This window comes from Theobroma cacao, chromosome 3, assembly GCF_053813885.1.
Source record: "Theobroma cacao isolate CCN51 chromosome 3, ASM5381388v1, whole genome shotgun sequence".
NCBI lineage: Eukaryota > Viridiplantae > Streptophyta > Magnoliopsida > Malvales > Malvaceae > Theobroma > Theobroma cacao.
In genome coordinates this window covers 46,226,852-46,248,197 of record NC_142641.1, presented here as the reverse complement: position 1 = coordinate 46,248,197, position 21,346 = coordinate 46,226,852, and the positions used below count along the sequence as shown (strand labels likewise).

The window sequence follows — 21,346 nt, the reverse complement described above, 5'->3', positions numbered from 1 at the left end:
TAGTCAAAATAATACTTATCACTCTATACTCATATGGTGTTATTGTAGTGTTGATGTGGGAGAAAAAAATGTCACATAATCATGTTACACTTTATATCAATATATTACATCATTATCCATTATGACATACTAACATGTCAAGTTAACATCATCTAACATAAAAGGATAAATAATATTTTGATTAATAACTGTTAGTAAACCTTTAGTCATAAACGTTTATTTGATTAAAGGTTTATTTGATACAAAATAAAAATATAAAAACTTGATTAAATGTAGTAAAAGAATAATTATTTATTTGATTTTTTTTTACTAATTTAAGGATATTTTTTAGAATTATATCAATAATTTTCTATTCCTAATTTTTTAAACTTGGGCTTAAAACATTATTGCTTTTAATGCGCTCAAAGATGCCCAATTGACACCAGCCCATCCCAGCCTGCAATGACCAATGAGCGCCTCACCAATAGCTAGCCAGGCTTGGACGAAAGTCCAACTTTGCTCTCTCTTTTTTTGTTCTCTTTTGGATAATTTAAGAAGTCCATTATTATCAACAAACAAACTTTTATTTAAATATAAATTCTATCAAAAATTATGGTAATTTAATTTTTTCACATAACACTCAATAATTTTTTAATTAACTTTATGGATAAGTTTTTTTTTTTAAGTTGGAAGATCTCTCAAATCTAATTACCCTGTTAAAATTTTATTAAAATAAGTTCTGTTTCCATAAATTATAAAAATATCTTTAATTTAAAAATTAATTAATTTATTCATATTTAAAATATAATGGTGTAAGGTGAAAAGAAAAACTACTATATGATCATAGCGACCATTAACGGCAAGAGAGGGATAGGGGATATTCCCGCCCAAAAGGGTAACTAAAAAGTGACTTGCAACCTAACTTATTCGAAGGTATTATTATAATTGTGTGGCATGCAATAGTTTAAAGACTTGTAGCACTCTTAAGTGCACTTGCTCCACCGCCCTTTACCAAATGGGCAAAGACTTTCAACTGCAGACCAAACAATTTAACTGTTCTGTTTTAAATCTTGTTCCTTGATGGAAAATATTCCACTCTTAATTCAAAGTAAAAAACAAAAAGGTTTAAGTCATGCAAAGAAATCTTTTGGGGCTATTAGTCAAGGTTTTATTAATACCATAGATTATCAAAGGGAATAAATCATGTCAGCTTTTGGAAGGAAAAGGAGATAAAGATTACACAAAAAGATGAGGAATCATTTCTTTATTATGTTTATGGCTTTATCTTGAGCAGTAAATCTGAGTAAGAATCATATTTTATTGCCTGATTTTGGGGCATTAATGGTGGGGAGGGGCAACTCTGTCATGATCACAATCCAACCATGAGCTTTTCCACCGCAAGGAAAACATGAACACTGAAAAAGATCCAATAGACAAAGAGTCCCCCTTTCTCAGATTCTTTAATCAAAAGACTTTTACAAGAAAACAAAAGATTAGCGGCAATCAACACATGAACCCCAATCCCAAACAAAAACAATCCCCTGGATGTATGCCCATCATCATCACCCCCACCTTTCTCTCTCATTCCAGCACACTTTCAATAAACCAAACAGTTCATGCTCTCAGAGTCACATGCACATGGAAACTCTTCTTAGTCAAAATAAACCACATCCTGGATTAAATTATTAAGAACCCAATTTAATTATAGGAGTTGATTATAAAAGAATCGAGAACAGCATCCTTGACAGATCAAAAATCCATTTCTTTCCCACTTAAATAGAGAACTGTATAAAAAAATATATATATCCTTTCCTTTCTGTTTACTTTCATTCTATTCTTACATCATCAGTCACAGAATTTGGACCATTAGGTTGCTTCTGTTCATATCCTTTGTCTTTCTCTTATCTCTTTCAAACTTTCACATGTTTTGTTTTTCTCTGTAGTCTTCGTTGATTTCTTTTGCTTTGCTTTGCTTTTTTTTTCGACCATGGCAACTCTGGGTGATATTGGGGTGTCTGCCTTAATCAACATCCTCACTGCATTTGCATTCTTGTTGGCTTTTGCTCTGCTGAGGATTCAACCAATTAACGACAGAGTTTACTTCCCAAAATGGTACATCAATGGAGGAAGAACAAGCCCGAGAAGGGGTGGGAATTTTGTGGCAAAGTTTGTCAACCTCAATTTCATGACTTATCTTACTTTCTTGAATTGGATGCCTCAAGCTTCGAAGATGAGTGAGACTGAGATTATCAACCATGCTGGCCTCGACTCTGCTGTTTTTCTCAGAATTTACACTCTTGGGTACTTTTTGCTCGTTTCCTTCACTGTCTCGTTGCTTGTCGTTGATATGTTGTTTCTTTTGTCAGTAAAATTGAATTTTGTGCTATAATTTGCATTCTTTCACGTTATCAACATTGTGGATCAAAAACAAAAAACTTTACCTTTTCTTCTCTCTCGAGAATTCATTTTCTACGGTTATCAATTTTCTTGTTTTACTCTTTCATGTCCTTTTCTACTTATTTTGGGTTCTGGGTAGTATTTGTTTCTGGAGGAAGTTCTGGAGTTTGAATGATACAGATGTTAATGTGATTGATTTTAAGAATCAGATTGCTTATGTTCTTTGAATTGGTAAAGTTTGTCTTGGAGTTAGAACTAGCTCGTTCCTCATTGACTTGATTCAGTAACTCTGCCTTGACTGTCTAAGCTGACCGCAATCTCTGGTTACCACCTGCGTTCTGCATCAAATCATACGATGTAGTGTTACACTAACACTATGTTTGGTAGGATGGAAAGAGGAAGAAAGAAAAGGGAGTGAAAGGAAAGTCGTGTTTTTTTATTCCCATCTCTTATACCTAACACAAGGAAGGGAAAACAACTTTCCTCCGTCGCTTTCATTTTTTTATTCCTCATCTTTTTCGCTTCCCTCTATCATCCTTCCTTCCTACCAAACATAGTGTTAAGTGAAGACCGGGGTCTCATTAGTTCCATTGACTGTTGGATATCGGTTAAATTTAGTTGAAGCTGCCTTAATGGCAACTAGTTGTAGAACTATCTGCAGAAGCTGTTTCACGTGACTTAAGAGTTAAGAGCCATGCTACTGTTCCTCACTCATGATGCCCTGTTTCTAGGTCATTGAAATGACACATTACAAACTGCATTCTCATTCTCAAAAGAGTAATCAGATTTGCAAGGATGAGTAGACTGCATTCCTCTTGTTTGTTTATGTACATTAAGTCTTGAATGATGGTATTACAGATGTACTCTGTTTTATCATCTGGCACTGTATATCTCTGTCCTGAAACCTTGATGTTATTTGAATTCTTTATATTATTCACAGCTGCCTCAATTAAGGGTTAATCTCACCCTTCTTAAATTTTTTATGTTTGTGCTTCAGAACCTTGACTGCTTCTTTGATATTGAAGCATTTATATCCATTTTCAACATAAGAGAAAGAAGTTTTAATATCTTTAACCATTTTTTAACACAGTTCTTTCCCTTTCTTACAGAGTAAAGATTTTTGTGCCCATAACAGTTGTGGCACTTCTTATCCTCATTCCGGTGAATGTGTCAAGTGGAACATTATTTTTCCTGAGGAAAGAATTGGTTGTGAGTGACATTGATAAGCTCTCGATATCGAATGTTCGCCCTGAATCTATAAGGTCAGTTTAGTATATATTTAATAAATATCTCTTTGTGGATTTTGTTGCTTTTCTAAAGAAGTTCTTCTTGAATATCAGGTTTTTTGTTCATATTGGGTTAGAATACTTGTTCACGATTTGGATTTGCTACATGCTTTACAAGGAATATGATAATGTAGCAAGAATGAGGTTGCATTTCTTGGCCTCCCAACGTAGGCGTGCAGAACAGTTCACTGTGAGTTGAACATTCTATTAACTTTCTTAAGAACAATTACAGCAGATTAAAAATTGAGAAGAAACTGTTGTGTAGTTGTTTCATCATTCAAATTTGAGGACTGGAATGAACTTTTACCATCACTTGCGCAACCCTAGTACACCCTTCAGCCCCACTTCTTATAATGCTTAGATTTTGCTATTAAGTGGTTTGTTCAAGTTTTTTCTGGGTAAAATTTGGTGAATTTTTCAGGTAGTTGTGAGGAACGTGCCTCAGATGTCTGGTCACTCAATATCAGATTCCGTGGACCACTTCTTTAAAACAAATCACCCTGATCATTATCTTTGTCACCAGGTAATGCACTTCTTTTGTTCCTTCTTGATTTATTGATTTCATTTTTTAATTAGAATGAGACTAGCAAATCATAATAAACATATAGCATGTCCTTGTCCTTTCCTTGTGGGGCTTTATGATTCCTGCATTAATTTTGTACTCAGGCGGTCTATAATGCAAACAAATTCGCTAAATTGGTGAGAAAAAGAGATAGGCTCCAAAATTGGCTGGACTATAACCAACTGAAGTTCGAAAGACATCCAGAGAAGAGACCAACTAAAAAGGTAGGTTATGCTTATAAACTTTCATGGCAGAAGCAGTTGGCTTTATGTTTTATGTTGTAGACTTTGAACTATTTATAAAACTAGCAATTCATCTAATTATGGACCTAGGAATTTGATGCCTTAAATGCTTTCTACTTTCAGGCAGGATTTCTTGGGCTATGGGGTGAAAGAGTTGATTCCATTGATTTCTACAAACATCAAGTAAAAGAGTTTGATAAAAAAGTAAGCTGCTGGTGCTGTTTTATTCTCATGCATTAATATTTAAATGTTTCAAATATAAATTTAACCTTTCTAAAATTTCCTTCTGCATATTTCTGGACCATTGGATGCCTCTTATGTTCCATACATTAATTGTTTTTAACTGTCTCAGATGGCACTAGAGCGCCAGAAGGTTCTCAAAGACCCAAAATCTATTCTGCCAGTTGCTTTTGTATCATTCAAATCACGTTGGGGTGCTGCTGTTTGTGCACAGACACAACAAAGCAAAAATCCAACACTTTGGTTAACGAATTGGGCTCCAGAACCCCGTGATGTTTATTGGCAGAATCTGGCTATACCATTTGTTTCGTTGACCATTCGGAAACTAATAATATCATTATCAGTATTTGCCTTGGTTTTTTTCTACATGATACCCATTGCTTTCGTGCAATCCCTTGCAAATTTAGAGGGTCTTGAAAGAGTTGCTCCTTTCCTAAGGCCTGTTATAGAACTGTAAGTTAACTATCTATTCTTAGCTTGTAGATAATTCAATTGTGAGTTACCAATATGCATTATTTTTTAGATGATCAAATTGTGATAAACTTCACCCTTACATCTAGTGCTCAGTTTTCATACTATCACTTATGAAATGATAGTTTACACTCTTTTGTATACACTATACTACGGACAAAATTTTGGGGCATCAATCTTTTCTTTCAGGCCATTTGGGAAAGGTTATACTGTTATTGCTTTTTTCTTACTTTGATCATTTGCCTAAATTACATGCAAGCAAAGTCATTTGAAAATAGATAAAAGTACTAAATTTGCAAAACCACTACTTTATATATCATCAATTTTTTGTTCCTACGCTAATTGTAAGACTTCTTTTGCAAACGTTTTGATAATCTCTGAAACTTAAGAGGACTTGTTATTATGATATTATAACCATTATAGCAACTTTTAGACCACTAGTATCATTTAATCAAAGGAAAGGTCAGTATTGGAAACTTTGTATGATGTTTTCGTACTCCTAACACATTACTAACTGGAATTAATATGCAGGAAATTCATCAAATCTTTCTTGCAAGGTTTCCTTCCTGGTCTTGCTCTTAAAATCTTTTTGTATATACTGCCTACGATTTTGATGATCATGTCGAAGATTGAGGGACATATAGCATTATCAACTCTTGAACGACGAGCATCAGCAAAGTATTATTATTTTATGTTGGTGAATGTGTTCTTGGGGAGTATAGTGACTGGAACAGCTTTTGAGCAATTGCATTCTTTCCTTCACCAATCACCAACGCAGTAATACTCCATACATCTCTGTTGCTTTTTTTTCCTTTTTTTTTTTTTCCAAAGGTGCTATGCCACTGTCTTAAATTGCTAATTTCTTTTATTTTATATCTCTCAAAGTGAAATTGACATTTTTAGAAATTTTTTGATTAGCTGAGTTGTGTCTGGCAATGTGGACGATGTGGAAGAAACCTGAGATCTAGAGGGAAGGAGGACAGGGAGAGGGAGAGTGTGAAAAGAATGCCTGCTAGGTGATTGTAAGGAGCAAGAGCTAAGAATCTAGATCCCTTTGAATGGAATCCAACTACGATATATAGCAATCTTAGATGGACTCTCTTGACAGTGACCCTTAAAAACATGGTGTGGCCTGATATGAAAGATTCCTTTTGAGCTTCAACTGTACCTAGTGCCAAATAAGGTTAGAATGGGAAATCCCTTTAAATATTGAACACTGGGATGAAAGTCCCTCATATATTGATGTGGAGCCTCTGAGGATACTGTGGGCTTCTTGTGATGCTATGGTGGTGGACCTCAATATGGGGATAGTAATCCATCATATGCTGCACCCCTTGCAGACCTTTTAAGATACTGATACAAGCAAAACACGTTTCCTGTTAATTTAAAGTTGGTTCCACAGGAGCTTGTGTTGCCTGCAAAACATTAGTCTAGCTATGAGTAGTAGTGAAAGATGGCGGAGAGAATTTATTCTCTAAACAGTAGTGCTTGTGTTGTAGAGTAATAGCATGCCAAAAATTGAAACATAAATTTAGCTTGCAGCAATATGAAGGTTGTATAACTCATCTTGAATCCTGCAATCACCATTTGTTTTTATTTTGTATTCTGTTTTTCTTTTGGCACCAGCTTTGTTTGTTGAAACTTTTCTTTGATGTGAATGTTAGTGTACAGCTTTCAAGATGCCTTGTTCTATGCTCTGATTGTTCCATTCTATTATAGGATCCCTAGAACCATAGGGGTGTCAATACCAATGAAGGCGACTTTTTTTATTACATATATTATGGTTGATGGATGGGCTGGTATAGCTAGCGAGATTCTCCGATTGAAGCCATTGGTTATTTTTCATCTTAAGAACATGTTTCTGGTGAAGACTGAGCGAGATAGAGAACAGGCAATGGACCCTGGAAGCGTGGATTATCCAGAAACTCTCCCAAGTCTCCAACTGTACTTCCTTTTGGGAATTGTCTATGCTGTGGTTACTCCCATTCTTCTTCCATTTATATTAGTCTTCTTTGCCTTTGCCTACTTGGTTTACCGTCATCAGGTTAGTTTATGCACAACTCTTTTTCATTTATATCTTTCTCTTTCTGCGACGTTTTTTGGTAGTTTAATCAGTTACTTGAAGCATACAATAAAATGTCTGCATGTTGAAAATTAATTCTCATTAGGATGCTCATAAGCCATAACTGATAAAATTTAACTGTCAAGAGAGAAAGAGTCTACTGATATATATAAGATCCTTTTGCAGATCATGTCATTTGTTGTAGATTTTGATGTTGTTTTAAGAGTTTTGGTTTTACTTGTAATCTCATTTGCCATTTGATCATGCAGATAATTAATGTCTACAATCCACAATATGAGAGTGGTGCTGCATTCTGGCCACATGTTCACAGCCGCATAATAGCAAGCTTATTGATCTCTCAACTTCTATTAATGGGTTTGCTCAGTACAAAAAAGGCTGCGAATTCCACTCCTCTTCTTGTTATCTTACCGATATTGACATTAGCCTTCCATAAATATTGCAAAAACCGTTTTGAGCCAGCATTCAGAAAGTATCCACTGGAGGTAAGGTTTTTTTTTTTCATCTGTGCAGTCTTTCAGTCAGCTTTAACCGTTTGCTTACAACATTCTACATCTATCATAAGTGATATCCTATTTGATATGTATTTAGGCTAAGTTATGATGTCAGTTCTAGGTTTTACAAGTAAAATTATAGAGCTTCCTTTTGGATGCGCTTTTACTTTTATGATCGTTGTCTGGAGGTAGTTTAATTTATCTCATAAGAATCGCAAATTTTGTCCTCATATTGATAAAAGTTCTTTTTTCACTTTTATTTTGCAGGAAGCAATGGCAAAGGACATAATGGATCGGACCACAGAACCTGATCTAAACTTAAAAGCTTTCTTAGCTGATGCTTACTTGCACCCAATTTTCCGAACATTTGAGGAAGAGGAGTTGGTGGAGGTCAGAGTTGATAAAGTTAGAGTTGATAGACAACAATCTTATGCTGACAATGCCCCAACTAGTGATCTCAGTTCCCCCTCCCCACCTCATGAGGTATACCATTCCACCTCCCCCCCTCATCATAGCTATCAGCCCACCTCCCCACCCCAAGATGTATATTATCATGGCTCCACACCCCAATATGCTTATAACTTCTCCTTGCCTCCCCATTATGGCTATCATTATGAAGCAGAGCCATGATCTTCAAGGAACTAATATGCTTAGAAGGAGTCCTAACCAAACTTTGTCAGATTCTTTTAACTTACCGCCAGGTATTGATGATGAAATCCTTCTCCTTTCCTGTAATTATTGTTAAGCAGAAGTACATATCAGTTAAGGCATTTTTCCAGAAATTATGCTTGAAGTTCCACCATACTCAATTTGGTGCTCGAGTTGAACTTCCCTTGCTACTCAGGTTGTAATTGTTACTTGTTTTTTTGGATTTTCAGAGTTCAATGGTTTGCTTTCCCTGTAAATTATTGAGTTGTCAATGTAAAATGGCTTTGAAATTTCCTTGACATAATGTCTTGGTTTTTGCCATGGTTGGTGCAATGTCCCTAGGACATGAAATGTTAGTAGGATGGAAATTTTCCGTTTCTTTTGCTTCATGTCTGGCATATGGAAATGGAAGTAATGTAATAAAGCTTGAGGACTTGGATTGCTTTTAAAGTTACTAGACTTGGGCTTCTACTCCTTTTAGAATTTTGGGCACGCAGAGTCTCAAATCACTTGGGCTGCTTCTGGGTCCATTAATCTTCAAACTATCAATCAACATACACAGAATGAACTGTACTACTATCTACATCATCTTGACAATTGTTTTAATGTGTAAATTATGCATCAGATTAATAATAGAATTCTTGTTTTTATATATTGCGTTCTCTTTTTGAAGTTGAAATGTTGAACCACTAGAATATGACCAAATCAATTCAAGAATTGAGTACTAGTGCACGAGGCCATGGCTGCTGGACCAAACATGAATTAGGAAAGCGAATGCATCAGCATCAGCCCGAGGTCAAGATGTTAGATTCAGTCCAACCCCATGTCCAAACGAATCTACATTCTTCATCCATTGTTGAGTCAAGCCATTCATTTCCAGATGACTTGGCATGAACGTTTCTTGACAAGGAGGTAATCATTTTCCAGCTCATGGTGCTTCGGATTGCCATCTTGGACCGAAATGGTAATTGGATCAATACGGATGATGAAGAATTTGTTAGTCAAGACCCATTTGGCCGACCAGGAATCACTTTTTCTTTCCGCAGGGAAATGGTGAAACTGTGTTCAAGACCCATTTGGCAGACCGGGAATCACTTTTTCTTTCCTCAGGGAAATGGTAAAACTATGTTCAAGTCGTACTCCAAAGTCAATGCGAATAAATCAGAGGGAAAGAAACGTCGGGAGTCGTTCAAAGAATGAAAGCAAATGACAGCACTAGATTTACTGGAATTGTTTATCCATATTCCTAGTGAAGGGAACTCTTTCTTAAGATGCTCTCTCCCTTCACTTGAACCCTGTAAGAAACTTGGAAAAACACAGCATGCATGTGGTAACATGTGCCATCATCTTACCACCGTTGCATGTCTCTCCTCCTTTGTTCTGTTATTGATGATTGTCCATATTGATCAAACCAACACATCCACACGTCTGCTTTCTCCATTTTTGTTAATTTTGTGAATCTAAGACAAATATCCATTCCAAAATCAATTAATAATAAGTAAAGATATTTTTATCGTATTTATATGTTCAATATATATTTTTATATGTAATTTTTTCCATCATCATTTTAAAAGACAACTGATTAGATCTCATTCTTATTTGTCATAAATTATTATTCTTTGTGATTAAACCAACACATTGATCAGATGGTCAAGATGTTTTTCTCCACTTTTGATGCTGTTATTGAATTCTTAATACAAATATTAAATTTAAAATTAATTAACAATAAGTGAAGAGATCGTTGTTACATTTATCACCACTCCAATAATTTTAAAAAATAATTAATTAAGTTAACTTAATTTCTTCCTTTCATTTTTGCAGATTTTTTAGATCAAGAAAACCCATTTATTTATTTTAATACAAAAATGAAATTGAGTAAGTTGTACTTCTTTTACCAAGTCAAACATTCGTGAATGTCTTGAGAATGAAGGTCGGTTAAGACATTTTAAATTAGAAGCATGTACCTAACCAAAGCAAATTGAACATATAATAGTACTATTAATTAAGTATTTATTTATTTATTTATTTTACGTTCCCTTTCGAGGAATCAATTAGAGAGAAAGTAGAATCCGAGAAAGTGAAAGAAAATGGTTTCTTGAATTTCTTATCATCATCATAGGAAAAGAAAAAAAAAATTTTGGCCAATAGAACATTTTATCATTTTCCATGGACCCAATTGACTTTGTTTCATTGCATGCCAGTCAATTTTGGGTTGGATAAGTAATGATTCACAGTCACTCGTGAATTTGACTCGTGCTTAAATTTTTGAATCGAACTTCGGTTAATTTTATGATTTAATTGATGATTTACAATTTAAAATTTTTAAAATTGAATTTTTTTCAATGATTTATGACTTTAGATCGACTATTAAATCGATTTTAAATTAATGATTAGTTAAAAATCATAAAAAATCCTTTATAAATATGTTGACTTGATCATTAAGTTAATGAGTCATTTAAAGCATTTATATTTAATGCAAATAATACATGAATAAATACAAAAAGTTACTAGTCACATAAAAAAATATTAAAATTTAAAGATAGCAAATGAATTAAAACGTGGATGCATGAATGTTCTCATAATATTCATGAATTTAATAACCATTTGATTGTAATTTATTATTATAACAATGAAACATTATTATATTTAATTAAATCATAAAATTCAAAGTCAACTTTACATTAATTTCTAATTAAGATATACAATTTTTAGGACCAACCTTACATGCATGGTCGGCGATCCCAAGCCGAACCACTGGACCATCCATACTTACCCCCTGGTGCAGGACGTTAAAAGCAACTCCTTTGTGACTAAAAAAAACAAAAGCAACCATAAACGTTTCTTTCGCAGCACGAGCCGCATACGTGCAAACTAAAAAACTAAAACCTTTTCTCCTCTGCTCTGCCTCTCCTCTGTTTCGTTTCTTTTTCAAGTTCCTACTTTTCTTTCTCTGTCTTTTTTTCTTTTTTAACTAAACTCTACATCAATGGCAACGAGCTTGAACTCCCATTTCAGCTTCCAATCCTCAGAATCCAAGATAACTCGTTTTCCTGACTGGTATTCACCAGAAACAGGAATTTATTCCAGCAAGCATTCCTCTATATCCCTCCCCACGGATCATTTTCTTGATATTGTTTCCTTCATTTTCTCTCACCAACATGATGGGGTCACTGCTTTGATTGATTCCTCATCTGGGTATTCAATGTCTTACACAAAGCTTTTACCTTTGATCCAGTCAATGGCCTCTGGTCTCCACCACCTGGGTGTTTCTCAAGGTGATGTGGTCTTGCTTTTGTTGCCAAATTCTGTTCACTTCCCCATTATTTTCTTGAGTGTTTTATATTTAGGTGCAATTGTTACCACCATGAATCCACTAACTAGTATGTTGGAGATCAAGAAACAGATTGCTGATTCCAGTGTGCGTTTTGCTTTTACACTACTTGACAAGGTTGACAAACTTAAGAACTTGGGTGTTCATGCAATTGGGGTACCAGAAAACTTGAACTTGGATTCAGAAAAGACTGATTTTTTACTTTTTCATAAGCTTATTGGGGGGCAATTTGATAAGGCACCAAGGCCAGTGATTAGGCAGCAAGACACTGCAGCAATAATGTATTCATCAGGTACTACCGGTGTTAGTAAGGGAGTTGTCCTTACACATGGGAATTTTATAGCAATGGTTGAGCTTTTTGTAAGATTTGAGGCCTTACAGTACGAGTATTCAAGTTCAAAGAATGTGTATTTAGCTGTTCTACCAATGTTCCATATTTATGGACTATCACTCTTTGTGGTAGGATTGTTATCACTGGGGACTAGTATTGTTGTCATGAGGAGATTTAATGCCACCGAAATGGTGAAAGTAATTGATAAATATGGAGTTACTCACTTTCCAGTTGTTCCACCTATACTGACAACATTGGCAATGAGAGCCAAGGGTGTTTGTGAAAATAGCTTGAAGAGTTTGAAACAGGTTTCTTGCGGTGCTGCTCCTTTGAGCGGGAAAGCGATAGAGGACTTTGTTCAGGCTCTCCCTCATGTTGATTTCATTCAGGTACCAAGGCTTAAGTTTTGACATAGACCTCTTAAGTTATCATGCTGTAACAACTTGCATTCCAATAATAAGCTATTTAGATTTTGTACCTTTCTGCTTTTGTTGATCGAGAGGTTACTGCTTTCTCTGACTCTGAGAATGCTAATGTTGAATTTCGACATGAAACTATGGTTCAGAGTAGAATTTTATAAATTTACGCTCTTTTTCGATTGATATGTAAAATTTCTTGGGCAATTACAAAGCTTGCTTGAATTATATCTATTGACAGGGTTATGGCATGACTGAATCAACTGCAGTAGGAAACCGTGGCTTCAACAATGAAAAACATCATAAATATTCTTCAGTAGGACTTCTAGCTCCAAACATGCAAGCCAAAGTGGTGGATTGGAATTCTGGCTCTTCTCTGCCTCCTGGCAGTCATGGAGAGCTTTGGCTAAGAGGACCTGGAATTATGCAAGGTAATTAATCATCTTTTCCGCGAAATGCTTTTATTGTCACCATCCAGTCAATGCTAGTGTCTTACATGTTAGAAGAGATAAAAGGTGTGCCATGCCCTGTTTTCTAGTAGGGCCTCCTTTTGGTTTTGACTGATGTCAGATTATTCTGTCATGCAAAGGTGTGTTATGCCCTGTTTTTCTCGTCTCCAATTTACTTCTGAATTCCGCATGGTGTACCCTCATCTTTGTGGCGCTTTGAATATGACTAGTGTTGTGACATTTAAACTGTTTCTTTCTATACTTGTAGGGTGCTTTATTTGCATGATCAGTGGTCCAGTTAGACTTACAAACATGTTTGCAGTTTGTTTAAAGTAGTCCATGCAGCAGGAAAAGACTTTCTATTCAGTTTTACGTCTTTCAGAAATGGAAACGTCCTAAAATTTTGGATTACATTGACATCTTGTTGAATTCTTATGTCTATATCAAATTTCATAGGGATGAATTGAAGCATGACACACTTTCCTAGCCAAAATATTGTTGGGTAGCTTACTTGGTAGGGTTCTCTTAATTTCCCAGGATACTTAAATAATGTTGAGGCCACCAGGATGACAATTGACAAAGACGGTTGGCTACGCACTGGTGACATTGTTTGTTTTGATGAAGATGGGTACATGTATGTATCTGACCGCTTAAAAGAGATTATAAAATACAAGGGCTATCAGGCATGACTTTTTCTTCCCTGTCATCTTAGTACTTTATGACCAGACAAAGTCTAGTGATCTCTAATCACGTTAGCATGGTGTTTGTAATGTTATTGTGGTACCAGATTGCCCCTGCTGATTTAGAGGCCATCCTGATTTCCCATCCTGAGATACTTGACGCTGCTGTAATTCCGTAAGTATTATTTTTCCAACTGTTTCAAATTTTTCCTGGTGGACATTTGACATGTTGTGGAGAGAATTATTTACACTTCTTCCCGAATAAAATGAATCTCCAATGCTAAGCATTGGCCTCTGATTTCTTAAACATAATGAAGCTAATAAGAAGCACCATGTCTATGTGGAACAATAAATCGCAAAGTGCGGACCGGAAACCTAAGTGAAGGAGGGTTATATTGTAGATTAATGCCTGATTAACTTGTCTATGGAATGAATTATTGCAAGTTGCAACCATTACCATACATCTTTTAGCACCTGATACTGTTTTCAGCCATATGAATGATGGGGTTGAATTTCATCCAATTGCTTTAATTCACCCTACTTACCTTCATATTTATTGATTTTGAGTGCTTTAGAGCCATTGATGAAGAAGCTGGTGAGATTCCTGTGGCATTTGTGGTGAGGAGGCAAGGTAGCACACTGACCCAGGGAGCTGTCATGGACTTCGTGGCTAAGCAGGTGTGGAAGTTCCTAACTTTTTGTGGATATCGTACTCTTATACTCTCCCTGTTTATCAAACACTTACCATGTGTTTTCTTCTCTATTTATATCAGGTTGCACCTTATAAGAAAGTAAGAAAGGTGGTGTTTACAAAATCAATACCAAAGTCTGCTGCAGGGAAGACCCTAAGAAGAGAGCTTAGGAACTTCTTAAGTTCTAGACTTTAAGATCTCTGATAGGGGCAGCGGCTGATTTTATGCAGCCTCACTTCAAACAAGCAAGGACATTTAGCTGTAAAGATAATTATCTGCTGCTAACTCATATTAGTCTTGAAACATTTCATGTAATTAGTTAATGCTTTATTAATAACCTTTTGCCTGAGATACTTCTGCTGCCTGCTCTGCCTGCTGTGCTAAGCTTGAAGGTCGTTGCTGTTCTTCATGGTTTTTTAACCAACTTAGATTGTTCACCATTTTTAATGCGGTTTAGCATTTTCCTTTCCTTAATCTGAAGTAATGTAATGTGCAATTATAGAAAGCAAGTTAACAGGCAGATTCCCACCTATTGGGAAGAAAACTGAAGGCACATCTTAAAACTTGACAATCTAGCACAAACAGGAAGAAAACTCCCACTCCCACCGTTAGATTACCATTGTTTAGGTACAAGATGTGCTTAGCCAAGAGATCTTCCAAGCATCATCAATCTATCTTTAGAGAACATAACATTTGCGAAAAAGCCAAGAATTTCTTAGGTAAATTTGCTAAAGTTGCTATTTTCTGTAAATTTACCAAGCGGCACTATGCCACTATCCATAGGCCCCCACAAACCCCACCCACCCCCCAAAAAAAAAAATCTGATCCTGTTAGATGACAACGTTATTTTAGGTCCATACAAACTTTTGAAAATAGCCCAGTCACCTCGCAAGGTGAAAATGGCAACTTTCTTGGAAATTCTGGTCACTCTTTAGCTCTTTCAATGGCAGCTCCTTTGGTGGCTACACCCACAAATTTGTCGCTGTCTCCTACTCACCACCATCATTCCAAATCCCCTTCCTTAACTTGTCTCACTTTTAAGCCAAACCTCCACAGGATCCGTAGAAATTTAACGCACGTTGCTTTCAATGGAAACCCACAGGCATATAAACATGAGCATAATCATTCCGGTCCTCCCCATAAATCGTTGGTATCCGTTAGAGTTCTTGGACCCAACTCCAGCTTCTTGCAAATGGATCCTCAAGAAACTAGCTCTAGCAGAACAGTTTCTGTCAAATCCTCTGCTTCAGACGGTAGTAACATTTCCACCTCCACTATCTCTCAGAAAGTAAGTAAATTTTCTTTTTTTTTCTAATAAAAAGGAAAACTTTATCAAATGCTTCATCACATTTGATCAAGGGTTGTTCTTTTTATTTTATTTTATTTTATTTAATATAGGTGTTTGGGGTATTGCACTTGGTTGTTTCGCTTGGGATAGTTCTGGCAATGGATAAATTCTTGAAGAAAGCTTTTGTGGCTGCTGCTATAAAGTTTCCCAGTGCACTATTTGGAATGTTTTGTATATTTTCTGTTTTGGTGATGCTTGATACTGCTATCCCTGCTGCTGCTACAAGCTTGATGAACTTTTTTGAGCCAGCCCTCATGTTCGTACAAAGATGGCTTCCATTGTTTTATGTTCCGGCTTTGGTGGTTCTGCCACTTTCCGTTAGAGATATTCCTGCTTCTTCAGGCCTCAAGATATGCTTCATCATAGGTGTTATACTTTAGCCTTGATGAAGGTTTTTTTTTTTTAATTTATTTCAATTATAAATTCTATTGAGGGTGGCTTTTTCTGAGGCATTGATTCTTTTGAATTCACTAGTTTTCTTTTACTTCAAGTGCATTATACCTCTCCTTGTTTATGTGCATGAACAATTACTGTTCTCTTTAAAGTATCAGAGACGCTGTGAACAAAAATGCCTTGAAATCACATGACCTTGTTGCTTCCAAATGTAAAATAGAAGATTTATCACCATTGGAACCTTCCTTTTAAGCTTTATCGAATAGATAGTCGTGTTTTGTAGTGGAAAGTTGAATTTTAAGTTTGGACTTTTAGGATGAAAAAAAGTGAAATTGTCTGGTGGCTGGAACCTTCCTCTGAACATTTTGTGAGAAAGGTTTACGAATGTTTCTAGTGGAAGTTTCAACTTTTTCTTTTGTAAGTTTAGGATGTATGTATAGGTGTCTCTGTTTGATATAAATGTCAGCATCACACTGAAATTGTACTTTTTGGCTCTGGAATGATACACTAATAGCTTCTGAATTTATCGTAGACTCATCAGTTATTCATGCATACCTATTTATCCTAAACTCATCAGTTATTCATGCATACCTACTGTCATGCTTTGGCATTTGTTATTGATGTCTGTCACAACATTTCTTCCTTCTTAATTCCTCTGCAGCTGGAGGCTGGTTAGCTTCACTTTGTGTTGCGGGTTTTACAGCTATTGCTGTGAGAAAAATTGTGAAGACAGAAATGACAGATGCTGAGCCTATGGCAAAACCTTCTCCTTTTTCTCCCTTAGAATTTTGGACATGGAGTGGTATCTTTCTTGTATCATTTGTTAGTGCAATATTTTATCCTACAGCATTGGGGACAAGTGCCCGCACATGCCTCCCCTTCCTACTTGCCTCCACCGTGCTAGGCTACATGGTTGGTTCTGGGTAAAATCTCATTGTCCTCTTTTGAGCAATTCATATGGACAAAGTTTTTCCAAATAACAAACTTCTATATTTGTATTGTTTCTTGAAAGTTTTACCAATTTTCATTTCTTCCTGTTTTCAGGTTGCCGTCTGGTGTGAAAAAAGTTTTTCATCCAATTATTTGCTGTGCACTGTCTGCAGATCTGGCAGCATTGGCCTTTGGGTACATATCTCGGTTGGGAGTTGATGCAGTTTTAGGTAATATTTTAAAGTGAATCTTTTTTATGATTTAGTTAAAGAAAAACCAATATGGACATCTACATCCCATCCTCAAATATGCAATTCTTGGTATCCAGTAGTAAGATTTCCACTTTATACCATGTGGCTGTTAATGTATGTAAAAAATAATTTTGCACTTAATGTATGCAGGATGTTACCTTACAAAAGTGTCATCCAATCCTGGAGCCGGTGATATTCTCATGGGGTTTTTGGGCTCTGTTATTCTTTCGTTTGCTTTCTCAATGTTCAAACAGAGAAAGGTAACTACCTGCCCTTTACATTCAACAAAATGAGACAGATTTCATGATCCGCCCTTCACACTTTCAATGATCAAAAAGCCAAGCATAAGTTTTATCTCAAGGGTCAACTTTGCTGTTATCATATATTCATCTTAATGGCAGATTCTTAGTATCAATTATACATCATCAGGTTTTGCCTAATTCATCCCTTGACTTTTACAGCTTATTAAGAGACATGCAGCTGAGATATTCATATCTATCATCATCTCGAGTTTGTTTTCTTTGTATTCAACTGCTCTTGTCGGACGTCTTGTTGGGTTAGAACCAAGTCTGACTGTTTCAATTCTACCGAGATGTATAACAGTGGCATTAGCCCTCACCATTGTTTCCTTTTTCGAAGGTAAGATACTGGTACTACACTTTCCAGAAGATGGCTGGCAACTTCATATTCTGGTTCATGTATGATACAACTGAAGGAATAATTTTTGACAGGGAGCACATAAATGGAGATGAATCATGTTACAATCTGTAACCTGTATATCTATATTAATCTGATTAAGTTCAGCCAATATGATAGCTTGTCTACATTGCTTGCAGGTGCAAATTCATCTCTCACAGCAGCTGCAGTTGTAGTGACCGGTCTCATTGGTGCAAACTTTGTGCAAGCAATGCTCGACAAATTACGTTTCCGTGACCCTATTGCTCGAGGAATAGCGACTGCATCTAGGTATATACCTCAATTTTCCTTGATTATGCACTTGTTGTCTGTCAAACATGTTCTTGATTATGCATCTATTCTTAAAAATTTACTTTCTTTTATATCTTGTTCCAGTGCCCATGGATTGGGAACAGCTGCATTGTCGGCCAAGGAGCCTGAAGCCCTTCCGTTTTGTGCCATTGCTTATGGTCTAACGGGTATATTTGGCTCACTGTTTTGCTCAGTCCCAGCAATCAGGCAAAGCTTGCTCGCAGTTATTGGCTGAAACTATCAGTTCTAACAATCTCTGCAACAATTGCATATCAGTTACAACTCTAAATTTGTTCCACGAGATTAACTTATTGTACAGCCAAAAAACCCTTTTCTTTTATTTTTAAACAATTAAGGAGTTTAACCTAACGATTGTAATCTACCTTAAAAGGATTTACGATCAAAGTTTGAATCTCTGTTCTCCTTATAGCTCTCTCAACTTACTTTAAGATACCATTTAAAGAGAGAAAATTTAAAAAATTATGAGTTTAATTTAAGTAAATCAATAAGGATTAGGAATTATTTGAGTATAAATCTTAAATTATAAAACTTAAAGGATGTAATGAAGTAAAAAATGAAAATCATAAACGTGAGAAATGAACAAACAGGACTATGCCATCATGCTTCACACGGCACAAATGTCTTCCAGTGGCAGAACAGTCTTGAGCTCCCTTATGTTAATGTTAGACATGTGGATGTAGTGCGGGAGAGTATTTGGAGACAAACGAAACCCTTACCAACGTAAGGGGAGTCTCACTCTCTTGAGATTGAGAAAAGAATTCGTGCAATAAATTAGAAAACGAATATTTTATCAATTTCTTTGTACACCCAAAGGCAGAGAGAGAAAAGATAGCGAGTACGGTTACACTGCTTTTGGTGCTCTCCGCTTACTGCTCACTGCTCAGTCAGACTGAGACCATTAACCATACAAGTGGGAACTTTCTTTTGCAGATAACAAGTTACTTACTATGTTTCTTCTTCTTAGATTTTTCAGCACAGAAACTTGCCTAGAACCACTTTCCTGCTAGATCTTGCCAAGCTTGTAAGTTCCTTTTAACCCTGTACCTTAAATAGTTTATGGATTTTCCAGCTTTTAGAGTTTATTCTTTTGTAGTTGAGTTTCTTGCTTTATGGTTGTCGGTTACTAATTAAAAAAATTTGGTTTTTTTTTTTTATCTAAATGTGATGTCTTTTGGCCTTTGATTTTTCAGGCTGACAAATGGGTTTATGCAATTTGTTGTCAGTTGTTTCTTTGATGCTTTTCCTCAAATGGGGTTTTCTAATTAATGGGTAATAGTTTTTGGTTTCAGGGTTTTGGGTGGTTTCATTCATCTTAATGTGGTTTGTTTTTGCCTTTTCCTCGTCAGTTTTGAACTGGGGTTTGTATGGAATCTTTTTTATTAGTTATCTAAAGCCTGTTTCATATGCTTTACCTTGATGGTTTGCTTCTGCTCCATAGTAGCTATTTACAGAATTTGAGGTAGCTTTATTCTGATGTAGTGTGCATTTGTTATTGTTTCTTCAGTTTCTTGGACTTTGGAGGGTGTTTCTCACTTTTTTGTTCCCTCTCTTGACATGAATTTTCTGTCTTGCAATCTGTTTAGCTGCGGTTGTGATCTGGTTTTCTCCCATACTTATTGATACCTTCAGAACTTTCCACTCTCTTTTCAAAAGATGTATAAGTTTATGCATGCAAGTTTTTCTCAGTTTCTGTTGTTTAGCAAAGAATTGGGATCGTTGCTAGGGTGATATTTTCATTTTGCATGAGCCTGCACATACAGCATCTTCTATGAAGGAGAAAGTAGATAATAGATAGTAGAACATTTAAGGATATGCAAGACTTTAGAAAGGCTTGGATTTTTTTCATTTTTTAGTGCTCGAAAATCATTTAGCATCTTGTTTGGAATTTTGTTTTTGTAGATGTTGCGCTGCAGAATCAAATAATAGCTATGAAGATGGGGTCATATTCCAATAAGAACATGATGCCTGAAACCAACACTGGATCATCTGTTTCACCTTTTTCTTTGTTTTATACTGGAAATTACATCCCCACATCCAGACCTGGCTTAAGTTCTCTGCAAGGAACTCAAATACACCATGAACCTGGTCTTGTTGTTGCTCCCATTCGTTCCATTGCTCCCACAACTGAGTCAGGGAAGAACAATGATTTGGGGAGTAAAAGCACCAGGGTAGGCAAACAGAATCCGTCTGTGAAGGGTTCTAATCAAATTGCATCCAAGGTTCTGAGGCCAAAGCAGCCCAAGAAGAAACCCTCAGTTCCAAAGAAGGCTAAGGGAACAGTCATCCCAGAAGCCAAGCGTGAGAAGAAGAATCTCAATATTGATCTTGATGGAACAAACTTCGATTTCTCTGGGGTGCCTTCCCCCATTTGCTCATGTACAGGTGTTGCAAGAGTGTGCTACAAGTGGGGTGCTGGTGGTTGGCAATCATCGTGTTGTACTATTAATATATCAGAATATCCTCTTCCCATGAGTTCCACCAGGCCTGGTGCTCGCATGGCTGGGAGAAAAATGAGCAATGGAGCATATTTGAAACTTCTTCTGAGACTTGCGGCTGAAGGTCATGATCTTTCTCATCCTGTTGACTTGAAGGAGCACTGGGCTAGGCATGGTACAAACAAGTTTGTTACAATCAAATAGAGATGCAGATGGCTGGTAGTTGAGTAATGTATATAGTAGTTTCAAATATATATTACTCCTCTGCTTTCTAGTTTGATTGTAGTTTAGTGCTATATCCTGGAAATGGGCTGACAAGTCGGAGTGTAAATATAGTTTTTCTTTCTTTCCCTAAAACTTAGAAGGGGGTGCTACTTTGCATTTGAAAGCCTGATGTTTGTAAAAATAACTTTAAATGTTATTTGCATGGATGTTATTTCGCACCGTATTTGCTAGTACTTGCATTACATGTTAAGTATGTTAATGAAATCAGTTACTGGGCATAACAGTTTTTCTTCATGTTAAGGATGCAAAGTTGCAAACCATCTTCCCTGCTTAGTTGCAGCTCGTATGTGTTTATTAGTTTGTTAGAATCTCTCTCTCTCTTCATCTGAATCCTCACAAGCACTGGCTTTCCATAATTCATAATTCCATTTGCCCTTGATGATCTCTTATCTGGACTG

The 21,346-nt window shown here is 36.1% G+C and overlaps 4 protein-coding genes across 6 annotated transcripts; all 4 read left to right on the top strand.

Annotated features, from left to right (window-relative positions):
- Positions 1–1,796: 1,796 nt before the first annotated feature.
- LOC18606861 (early-responsive to dehydration stress protein (ERD4)) lies at positions 1,797–8,849 on the top strand. Of its 2 annotated transcripts, XM_018118345.2 has the most exons (11): positions 1,797–2,280; positions 3,486–3,638; positions 3,717–3,852; positions 4,084–4,185; positions 4,329–4,448; positions 4,590–4,670; positions 4,819–5,159; positions 5,709–5,954; positions 6,897–7,221; positions 7,509–7,742; positions 8,019–8,849. In XM_018118345.2, exons 1-11 carry the CDS (start codon positions 1,967–1,969, stop codon positions 8,379–8,381), a joined length of 2,415 nt encoding a protein of 804 aa, XP_017973834.2. In that variant the 5' UTR covers positions 1,797–1,966; the 3' UTR covers positions 8,382–8,849. The 2 variants fall into 2 exon arrangements, 1 of the variants encoding a protein (XP_017973834.2); XR_016025384.1 differs by lacking the exons at positions 1,797–2,280; positions 3,486–3,638 and having other exon boundaries at positions 3,699–3,852; positions 8,019–8,452; positions 8,630–8,849.
- A 2,387-nt stretch (positions 8,850–11,236) lies between these two features.
- LOC18606860 (AMP-dependent synthetase and ligase family protein) lies at positions 11,237–14,651 on the top strand. The gene is made up of 6 exons (XM_007040713.3): positions 11,237–12,450; positions 12,719–12,908; positions 13,464–13,609; positions 13,714–13,781; positions 14,182–14,284; positions 14,380–14,651. Exons 1-6 carry the CDS (start codon positions 11,386–11,388, stop codon positions 14,491–14,493), a joined length of 1,686 nt encoding a protein of 561 aa, XP_007040775.3. The 5' UTR covers positions 11,237–11,385; the 3' UTR covers positions 14,494–14,651.
- A 511-nt stretch (positions 14,652–15,162) lies between these two features.
- On the top strand, positions 15,163–18,619 carry LOC18606859 (plastidal glycolate/glycerate translocator 1, chloroplastic). The gene is made up of 8 exons (XM_007040711.3): positions 15,163–15,586; positions 15,697–16,012; positions 16,701–16,962; positions 17,084–17,199; positions 17,371–17,480; positions 17,682–17,859; positions 18,057–18,186; positions 18,292–18,619. The coding sequence occupies exons 1-8, from the start codon at positions 15,242–15,244 to the stop codon at positions 18,440–18,442; spliced, it is 1,608 nt and encodes a 535-aa protein (XP_007040773.2). The 5' UTR covers positions 15,163–15,241; the 3' UTR covers positions 18,443–18,619.
- Positions 18,620–18,750: 131 nt separating this feature from the next.
- Positions 18,751–21,169, top strand: BPC7 (basic pentacysteine 7). Of its 2 annotated transcripts, XM_088804696.1 has the most exons (3): positions 18,751–19,249; positions 19,518–19,586; positions 20,128–21,169. In XM_088804696.1, exons 2-3 carry the CDS (start codon positions 19,544–19,546, stop codon positions 20,865–20,867), a joined length of 783 nt encoding a protein of 260 aa, XP_088660822.1. In that variant the 5' UTR covers positions 18,751–19,249; positions 19,518–19,543; the 3' UTR covers positions 20,868–21,169. The 2 variants fall into 2 exon arrangements, with proteins under 2 accessions (XP_088660822.1, XP_007040772.1); XM_007040710.3 differs by lacking the exon at positions 19,518–19,586 and having other exon boundaries at positions 18,757–19,249.
- The last annotated feature ends 177 nt before the right edge of the window (positions 21,170–21,346 follow it).